Genomic DNA, 10,355 nt, shown 5'->3' on the forward strand with positions numbered 1-10,355 from the left:
TTCACTTTAAAGCCACACATATCAACAACCTTTCATAAACCTCTTCACTTTAAAGCCTCGCATATCACCACCTTGGTTTCCATGGCCTCAAGGACTTCTCCCCTGGAATGAGTTTCTTAAATGTTAACTTAGAATCAGATTCTTCAAGTAGTTCAAGCTCAAACAGAACATCCACAACAGCCTGAGCCAATGTCACAATAGCCCCAATCACTACCATGAAAATTCATGCATACTGAAAAATTCAGCATTTAGTGCATGTAAATAGAGTTCATGTTAGAAAATACATGTACTTAAGGAAACTTTACCAGCCTAGGCTAACCATAAAATGCATACGAATAACCAAATAGAGAAATGTATACTCTTACAAACTGTAAATTTTTAGGAAGACTCATCTGTAAACATTGTTGGTCTCATTTGTCCCACCCAACACAGAAGTAGCTTTCGTAATAAGAACAAAAAGGAGAAAAAAAATTAAATTAAAATTGTTTTCCCGTAATAATGCATTAAGCTATTTCTGAATCCCTTTCTTTGATTATTCCTTGTCCTGCACGATTAAAGTACATAACCACCATGAAAGAAAATAACAGCAACGAATAAGAAATGAACTCATAAAAATCAGAAACAAAGAGGGTATGGAATGAAAATAAAGGGGAAAAGCAAAGGCTCTAATGACTGGATCTTCTGAAACAATGTTCTTGTCCATCATCAAGCCATCACCACCTCAAGGGCGAGATTGAGCTGAAGTGCCTCTCCTCTTCTCATCTCCGCCATCAAACAGTGTGCTCCCAATGTCAAGAATCCACTCAATGAAAGGCACCCGGAATTGCCAACGATCCAAACATTCTTTAAGCTCTCCTACGATTAAAATGCAGAAATCAGGTTAGTTATCCTCTTCTGCTATGTTGTCCACATTGGAAGCCATGCATAGGAACTGGATAGGATGTCACTCGGGTTCTAACTTCCAAGATAATGTTGTAACTGGATAGAAAATGCAGAAATCAGGTTAGTTAAGGCTTGTGACAGAAGAGTGAGAAACAGTGCAGAGGACAATGCAAGAGTGTAGTATATGAAGCAGCTTAGAAACTTAAATGCGACCGTATTTTGTAGTCTGTACATAGTTAGAAAATTGGCTAGGTGCACTAACTTTCAATGTAAATTTTCAAATTCAAATTGTGATTTCCCATTTATTGCTCAATCAACATCTAATATTAAGCAGCTTAGAAACTTAAATGTGACTTCATTTTGTAGTCTGTACAGAGTTAGCAAATTGGCTAGGTGCACTAACTTTCAATATCAATTTTCAAATTCAAATTGTGATTTCCCATTTATTGCTCAATCAGGCATCTAATATTATGAGGTATATCATGGGAGAAGAGAAAATCATGGGAGCAGAAATAGAAATTTTATTGAATTATCATGGGAAAATGATTAATAACGTATCAATTTTCAAATTCAATTTGGAGATGTAACTGAAATAGTAATTATGAAAAGGAGAAACTTACCTGGCTGGTGAGGACGGTACATATGTAATCAAGGTGACCCATGAGAGTGAACAATCACTTGTAAAACTTGGAGTTCCAAACCTTAATCTTGTAGTAATCACCTGCAATTCAAAAAGCACTTATAAATAAACACAATAATAGTTTCTCCATACCTTAATGATAGTAAAAGATTCAAAGAAAAAATGATAAGTCAGTAAGATCAACAGATTCAAAGAAGATTGAGGGAAAATACTTGAGAGAAGTTCAACCTGTGTATAGCTCTTCCTATGCTCAGTCTTCGATCATATTTTGTGATGTTCAAGCTCTCACATGGAATACCTTGCATGTTCTTCCCATTCAGACACCTTAGTAGGCTGCTTCAATAATCAACACAGCAAAGAAAGATCAGGTTTAAATTTCATAGGAATAAGAAAGGAATTTTAATTTCCCCAGATTTTTAGTCAAACGTATATTCCCAATTGTTTTGATAACGTGATTGAGGGAAATAATTTCTCTAATTTGAAGCTTGATAGGTAGAGTAATTTAAGGACATGGTCAAAATGAGAAAATGATTGACAACTAATTCAGCTATTCTGTTAGATTTGAAATTCAAAAGGGAAGAATATTCAAATATCATGAGATGGCATATTATGTTAGGTTCGAAATGCAAAAGGGCAGAAAATTTCAAATGGCATACTTTGGATTCATTCAGTTTTGGTGAGGATTTGCATTCTAAAATTTAATGGGAATCAGAACTATAGTGGACATATGTATCAATTCAGTCACTCTGTTGAACCAAAGGTCAAAATGGTACCTGAAGCCTGAAAGAGTTAGTTGGCCATTACCATCTTTATCATGCTCCTCAAAGAACCTCATCCCTGTAATGATGATAAAAGTGAAAGTAGAATGAATTAATCACAAGTATAAAACATAGAACATATGCAATGCAACAAAAAAACAGAAAATCAGAAACATGGGAGGCATATACTCTTTAAATCACACAAAAGGAGGTAGCCTCTAAAAATAAAGTTGAATTTTTAACAATAAAACTGTAGAGATGGGTGGCCATTGATTGAACATAACGACAAAAGAACCCAGAAACCCTGGCCAAGAGCATTGCAGGAAGGAAGAAGAGTTGATCACAAAAACAGTTTACCTGAGCCAGAATCGCGTGCTTGATTGGAGACACGGGTAGGAGATGGGTAGCCCAGAATCGCGTGAACTCTCAGGTTGCCATTGACTGAATCGCGTGCTTGATTGATATGGGGTTCGGGATCAGAATCGCGTGCTCGTTTTCTCTAGCAGAATTTGAGTTTGAAAAGAGATGTGTTTTCTCTCCCTTCCTCTGGATCTGCGTTTTCTCTCAGATTGTTGGTTCTTGATTGTAGTAGGCAAGTAGCAGAGATTGGGTTTGAAGGATAAATGTCCATGAAGAGATTGAGTTTGAATTGAAATGTTGAGAGAGAGAAAACACACAACAATGAAGACTTTGGATAGTGAAATGCCACCTGGATTAGTGGGACCCTGAACTATTCCAGTTTCTATATATTATGGATTATGGATTATGAATTATGGATATTGATAGCTTTATTATTTAAATTCTCATTTTATTTTATTATAAAACGTGTCTAATTAAGTGTTATATATAATAGATGTAACAAAAAAGTATTATATATATATAGTATATATTATATTTTTAATAGTATTAATAATTAATATTTATTTTTAAATATTATTTAAATACTACCGGCTGGACCCCGATTGAACCTTTAAATATTAAATCAGTGCATCCATCGGTTCAATGACCGAACCGATTTTTCTGAACAGTGATAACAGCTAACAATAATTTTGTTTTTGATAACATTTGGTATTTTATTTATTTATAACTATAACTATATCCAAATATAACTTTACCAAATGTGAGAAATGCAGTTGAAAAATATTGATTATTGATTGAAGCAGCGGTGAGATGTGACCCCACCGCATTCTGAAGCTTTTCCTCTTCTGTCTTTCTTTGTGTGACTGAGATTGCTTTGCATTGCATGGTGATGGAGCTTTCTTCATCTCCAACTCCACTTCGTCTTCACCCCATTATCCCCACATGGAACTCCTTGCATTCTGTCAAACTACCCACCAACCCAAACTCTTCTCGTTTCATCTTAGCAGGATTCTCCAATCACCTTACTTCAACTCGTAGAAGCTGCTGCAATCCTGTTCCAAAGAGACACAAGATACCCATTTCCATCAGGGTGCGTTTTTTTTGTTTCCCCTATTAAAGTTCCAATTTTGATTTTGTTTCCTTTGGTTTTACTTGATGGGTGTTTATATGCTATTCTTGGTAAATTGTGAAAATATCTGGGAAGGAAGGTTCCTGCAATGTTTGCAATAATGGGGTGTTTTTCCATCTAGATGTATATAAGTAATCAACCATTTGTTTGTTCAATTCATGACTTTGTATAAGTCCACTAACAAGATGAATTTGATTGTACAGAAACTGGTGGATGTGATTAGTTTTATAGTACTGACCGAATTGACTTTATCTTATTCTTTGTTTTTTGCTTAGTAAATTTGCAATAATGGGGTGTTTTCCATCTAGATGTGATTGTTTGTGGACTGTAATGGGCAACCTAAGATTGGGGCGCCTTAATGCTCAAGACTGTGAATGTGCAGGTTACAAGATTTCAGTTTGTTCTTCGGGTGCGGGCGACTTCATATGGTTTGATGTTTGGTTTGTTGAGCAATATCATTTGAGTGATATTGTTTGATATGATGGTTATGTGGCCTAGTATGGGCGCTGTACGAGTGATGTATTGTTCGTTTTCCCGTGTGGTTTATTGAGCCACTTTAGATATTTTGTAAGTTGGATAGGTCAAGGCGCACCCCCCCTATACCCGACACCTGTAACTATGTGGATGGGGGTGGTTATGCATGAAAGTTAGGGTTTTACTTGTATATAGAGAGGTCTCGTGGAAAGGAGACCTGATGTTTACTTGAATTGGAAAAGTGACTAGGTTTGAATCCTTCTTCTTCTGGTTCTTTACTTGGTCTCTCCCAAGTTCACTGTGTGGATAATTTGATTACATAATGATTAAAATTTAAATTGAAACCAATTTATATAACAGAAGCAAAAAGTAATAATGTTGGTACCGGTCAAAATGTAGTGGTTATGTTGTCGGTGAGAGGCTGTTTGTTAGGGAAGGTAATATAGGATTGATATACCGACAATTTAGGATGGTACTAGTGCTGACTGAACGATGGAAGAGACAATGGAAATTGTGATGAGCATTGCTGTTGACCTTCGTAACAAATGTTGGATTGTAATGTGGCAATGGAACGATCCAAATAAGGATGAGTGTTAATGTGATGGAGGACATAGTTATAGTTGTTTGGGTTATATGTTATTGGTGAGGCGATGGTGGTAAACAAGTCACTATGAAAATGGTAATGATAAAAGATGACAGTAGATAATTGTAGTAAAGTGGTCCAGTTGGTACTAATAGCAGTCAGTAGCAAGGCACAATGAGGTGCAAATAAGGAGGTAATGAAGATGAACTGACAAATGTTTTTTGAACCGTAGTAGTGATAGTGAATTGTGAATTTGTGATTCACACCATGTTACCTAGACACAAGTCACAAAATATTTGACTGTTTCTTAATTATTTTAGAGAAACTGTATCAAATGCACTTGGACCATTGAACTTGAAGATTTTCGCATTCAGCTGCAATTGCACCCATTGGTTATTCCTTTGGTAACCTCAATTTGTTATACCTGACTTTATTTGGGTTAAAAATGTTTTGAAACCCTACTTTTAGTTTTTGTATGAGATTCGAACCTGCTTTATCAGTTTATATTGAAACAAATGCTCGCAGGCCAGCACTGAAGTTGGAGCTGCTGGATCGGATCGTCCCTTTGGTAATAAAGTCTTAGATTTGAAGGATGCATGCTGGAGATTCTTAAGACCACATACTATACGTGGTACTGCCCTTGGTTCTTTGTGAGTAACTTCACAACTTTTTAACGATGTATTTCTTGCAGCTTCTTACTAGTTACACTTGACTGAAGTGCAGTTTACTCTTTGTATTTGCAGTGCTTTGGTGGCAAGAGCATTGGTTGAGAACTCAAATTTGATAAAGTGGTCTCTTGTGTTCAAAGCACTCTCTGGTCTTTTTGCCCTGATTTGTGGGAATGGTTATATAGTTGGCATCAATCAAATCTATGACATTAGTATTGACAAGTATGATTAGACATTTAAACAACTGTCTTATCAATTACTTTCCTTTCCTTTGCACATTTCCTACTAATTTTCAATATTTTTTTTCTTGAGTCATGTTTAACTACACAGTTATTTCATTTTAAGTTCCTTTTTCTCTGGATCTGTAATTATGCCCACTGCTAGTTAAAATTCCACCTAAGTAAATTCAGATAGTACTATCAGTCTAAGTTAGTTTTATATTCATTTTCAGGGTAAACAAGCCTTATTTACCTATAGCTGCAGGAGATCTTTCTGTCAGTTCTGCATGGCTCTTGGTTATATTTTTCGCAGCAGCTGGCTTGTTGATTGTAGGATTGAACTTTGGGCCCTTTATTTTTTCTCTTTACACGCTTGGCCTTTTACTCGGTACTATCTATTCTGTTCCTCCGTTTAGGATGAAACGCTTTCCAGTTGCAGCATTTCTTATTATTGCCACGGTATGATATGTATATCCTCGTTTTCTCTCAATCTTTGCATACTAACATCAATTTGTCAGTGTGTCTTTTTAGATAAAATAGCCACCACACGAAGCACTTTTGAGCTGTTTTTGATGAATTTAGTTGAATAATTAACTTAGTGCATCTGTTTATATGAAGACTAACATAAGAGGCTTATGCAGGTTCGGGGTTTTCTACTTAACTTTGGTGTATACTATGCCACAAGAGCTGCCCTTGGACTTGCGTTTGAGTGGAGGTGGGTTCGAGCTTACCATTTGTTGCACCATTTTTGTAATTGGTATTGGTGAACTACTGAGTACATAGGCACCAGATCTTCAAATAGAGGCTCACCAAAGGCTCTAACTATAAATTTATTGTGTTCCAAACCAAGAAAATAATAGAATCAACCACAACAAACAACAACCAATCCTTATTCCATATTATGTGGGATCAGCTACCAAGAGAATAATAGAATCAAAAGAACAAAATATCTAAGGTAGACTTGCCTAGAATGAGAGCACTAACTGTAATCTAAAAACACCAGGTTAGCAAACAGAAAAAAGACAGAAGAAATATTAATGCACAATTTAACATGGTTTGGCTTAAAGTGAATATATACCTACATCAAAGGAGAAACTGAGAAAATTACTGTGATCTATGAAATTGAAAAGGAGCAGCTCAGCACTCAAACCCAAATACCTATCAGAGTAATATATATATATATATATATATATATATATATATATAGATCCATATTGGCCTGGTTTCTCACCTTCCACCACAAATTTGCTTGAGCAGGTCATATTGGTTCACACCATAGGTTTCTCAGATGAGACATGCCTGGCTAGAAGCCCTTAATTAAAGTCATACTACTTTATAACAGTGACAATGGTAAACTCCACCATTGCATAGTTGAGTCAGTCAATTCTACCATGCAATTTAAGTTGTTCTTCCCTAGTACAAGAGGCTGTCCTGGAAACAGCCTCTTGTGTAAAAAGCAAGGAAAGGCTGCGTACAATAGACCAAGTGGCCGGACCCTTCCTTGGACCCCGCGCATAGCAGAAGCATTCAACCACCTGGATGCCTTTTTCCCCCTAGTATAACTGGATAAAAGTTACAATGATGTTAGCTTTAATATTGTCAAGTGTCTAACATCTATTTTGAGAACTGATTGTATATTTGTTCTTGTATCTCTATCTGCAGCTCTCCTGTGGTTTTCATCACAACCTTTGTGACATTATTTGCATTGGTAATTGCTATAACAAAAGATCTTCCAGATGTTGAAGGAGATCGCAAGTAAGTTTTGGCATGAAGTTGCATCAGTCTAGCAGGTTCATTGATCTGATTTATATAAGCTGGTGATACAGCATTTGACTTCTATTTCACTCTATATGCATTTGTGTATGTATGTATGTGTGCTTGTATAGAGTATAATCTAGTTCTACTCTTTTATTAGGCACCGTAGTTAATATGGACTTGCATCTAATAAATAACTACAGGTATCAGATATCTACCTTTGCAACAAAATTAGGAGTTCGGAACATTGCTTTCCTTGGTTCTGGAATTTTGCTGATGAACTATATTGTTTCCATATTGGCAGCAATTTACATGCCACAGGTAATAACTTGTGTCATGTGCTTATCACCCAAATGAAATTCTTCATATTATCTAACATGGAAACATAAACTTATGTAAGTTCTGGCACTGTTGACAGGCTTTCAGGCGTTGGTTAATGATACCAGCTCATATGATTCTTGCATCAAGTTTGATTTACCAGGTTTGTAAACTGTTAAGGCTATCATTCTCGTTTAAGATAATTTTAATACATGTTTCATGTTTTCTTCATTTGATATCATTGCTATTGTTCCCCACTCTAGCCAGTCATCACATTACTCTGAATAAAATAATACTTTGTTAATTATTCTCTCTCTTATTACATACTTCTTTCAGATGTAACCTAGCACGATTAAGACTTCAGTTTTTGAACATATAATATAACTCACTGCCACCATAAGAGTATGGGCCATAGTATGCTGATTAGAGTGCACTGACTACGTACAATTGTTGAGATCATAGAACAAATTATTTTCCCGAGTAGTGTTGAAATTTTTGTCTATCCCATACACTAACAATGCTTAATTCAATTGCTTATTGGGACCTAATGCTATACTTGTGCAATTGTAAAATGACCACAATTTGTTTATTGTATTTCAGGTTAAGATATTAGAACAAGCAAATCATACAAAGGTAATATATTATATCTCCTACATGAAAATGATTGTAGCAACTTATTTACTGTTCACAAAACTCAGAAGTTGGACCTTGATTTTTGTCTTTCGTAACATAATGACTACAGGCGACATGAAATGAGTACCATAAACCTCCTCATATCACATTACTTTCATTACAACTTATTTGATGGTTAAATTTTCATATTGTGGCACTAAAAGAAGAGGTTACTCAGTGCAAATGTTGTGCAAATTAGTTTTATACTTTTATAGTATATTTTATGTGAGGATTATGTGATCATGGGGGTTGGTTATTAAAAGAACATTCTCTGCGTGTTCTGGTAGTTGCAGTTATTGTTGGGTCTGTATACTATAGAGACCATTTCTTCAATATGTAAATACTTATTAGTTATTACTACTCTAGGTGCCCAAACATTTAGGCTCTGTTTGTGAGTTGAATTTTGGATTGGAGGGAATGGAAATGAGAGGCTCATGAGAAACTGTCCTTCAGTTACTGAAAAGTGAAAACCCTCGAAGACCCTCCTTCAGTTATTTTCCTAGCTTTCCCCAAGTTGGGTGTTATTTGTTGAATTTTGAACTTCCATACAAGGGGTGAGCTTACCCTCTCGTACCCTCAACGCCTTCCCCTCGGTACCTCTAAAAACTCCCAAACTAAGCCTTAATAACCATTTTATTCCGAAATATCTAGAAGCCCACGTCAATGATAAAATAAATAGGACAAATTCAAACTTTACTTTCAAATAATTTTGTATAAAACTTTCTTGACACCATCATTGCTGGTCTGTGGTGAACTTTTCATCTTACCTTTTTTTTTCTCTACTGCTCAAGCTGATTTTAAAATGTCTGACTGTATATTCCAGGAAGCAATATCAGGATTCTATCAATTCATATGGAATCTATTCTATGCTGAGTATGCATTATTTCCTTTCATCTAGTGAACTGCGGCACAATGTTTTCTGGGAAAAGGTGAATACATGCGAATGTAGAGAGATCTTAGTTGTATCAAGTATCAATTAATAAGTTATTTTTTATCTCTTAAAAAATGAGTATTAATGTATATAATGTTTGATAGCATTTCTTTTTAATTAGATGTAATGCCATGAGAACTGTATACTAAGGGCAGATTTCATAATGTAATAGGGTCAATATTTTGTATTGGTTTTACATCTCTATGGATGTTATTAATGTGCTATTTTATGAACCATTCTTTCATTATAGTACACAGAGCAAAGTCTTGGACATTCAGGCCTGTGCAGCTTTATGTACAGCAGTTCTATCTCATAAAAAAATCCTTACTTATTAATTATGAAATACAAAACAAAAAGTATTAGAGAATTGGATCAAAAGCATGATGGAAAAAATGGAGAAATAATTGTATGATGTACAGATAATTAAAAGAGAAGCTCATTGCGAATCTGGTGAAATCGAATTATATGACAAATGATTGTATGACACGGCATCAAAATGACTCGTATAATTGTGTAAACTTACTAAGTTTCGTTTCCATTATAAAAGCGACTCTGCAATGTGCGGTTTTAAATCTAATTTGTTGGAATTTAAGCTACCATGCATGTTGATCTTGAAGATGTTTCGAAATTTTTGCATCCAGATTGCTTTCAACCAACCTTGGTCTATGTTATGTTCAAAAAAGAAAAAACCTTGGTCTATGTTTTGTTTTGATTTTATGTGCTTTGTTTTCTCAAATTAAAGCATAATGTTTTGTTTTGTTTTGTTGACACTCCATTTTAGGTGGAAAAGAAGTTCATACAGAGATAGGATGAAAAGAGAAAAAAAAAAAAAGAGATAAAATATGAGTTGCAAGTGATAAATGATATGATAGAAAAAACATCTAATACATTTTTCCAAACTTACCCTCATATTTAATATGAAATATAGTGTGATTTTGAAAAGTTTTTTAACTTGGAGAGAGAAATT

General features: G+C 35.1%; 2 protein-coding genes across 7 annotated transcripts; one reads left to right on the top strand and one right to left on the bottom strand.

The window, feature by feature from the left end:
• Positions 1-471: 471 nt before the first annotated feature.
• On the bottom strand, positions 472-2,971 carry LOC130721130 (uncharacterized). 6 transcript variants are annotated; one of them, XR_009013348.1, is made up of 5 exons: positions 2,638-2,964; positions 2,296-2,359; positions 1,751-1,858; positions 1,503-1,603; positions 472-978 (listed from the first exon to the last, which is right to left on the bottom strand). XR_009013348.1 is itself a non-coding variant. In XM_057571869.1 (5 exons), exons 2-5 carry the CDS (start codon positions 2,355-2,357, stop codon positions 846-848), a joined length of 297 nt encoding a protein of 98 aa, XP_057427852.1. In that variant the 5' UTR covers positions 2,358-2,359; positions 2,638-2,971; the 3' UTR covers positions 472-845. The 6 variants fall into 6 exon arrangements, 3 of the variants coding, with proteins under 3 accessions (XP_057427852.1, XP_057427850.1, XP_057427851.1); XR_009013349.1 differs by having other exon boundaries at positions 472-855; positions 1,751-1,855; positions 2,638-2,962; XR_009013347.1 differs by having other exon boundaries at positions 1,751-1,855; positions 2,638-2,959.
• Positions 2,972-3,416: 445 nt separating this feature from the next.
• LOC130720185 (homogentisate solanesyltransferase, chloroplastic-like) lies at positions 3,417-9,661 on the top strand. Its single transcript, XM_057570807.1, has 10 exons — positions 3,417-3,730; positions 5,352-5,476; positions 5,570-5,716; positions 5,946-6,171; positions 6,354-6,427; positions 7,375-7,467; positions 7,671-7,788; positions 7,886-7,948; positions 8,386-8,418; positions 9,281-9,661. The coding sequence occupies exons 1-10, from the start codon at positions 3,524-3,526 to the stop codon at positions 9,353-9,355; spliced, it is 1,161 nt and encodes a 386-aa protein (XP_057426790.1). The 5' UTR covers positions 3,417-3,523; the 3' UTR covers positions 9,356-9,661.
• The last annotated feature ends 694 nt before the right edge of the window (positions 9,662-10,355 follow it).

This window comes from Lotus japonicus, chromosome 5 (genome assembly GCF_012489685.1).
Source record: "Lotus japonicus ecotype B-129 chromosome 5, LjGifu_v1.2".
Classification (NCBI taxonomy): domain Eukaryota; kingdom Viridiplantae; phylum Streptophyta; class Magnoliopsida; order Fabales; family Fabaceae; genus Lotus; species Lotus japonicus.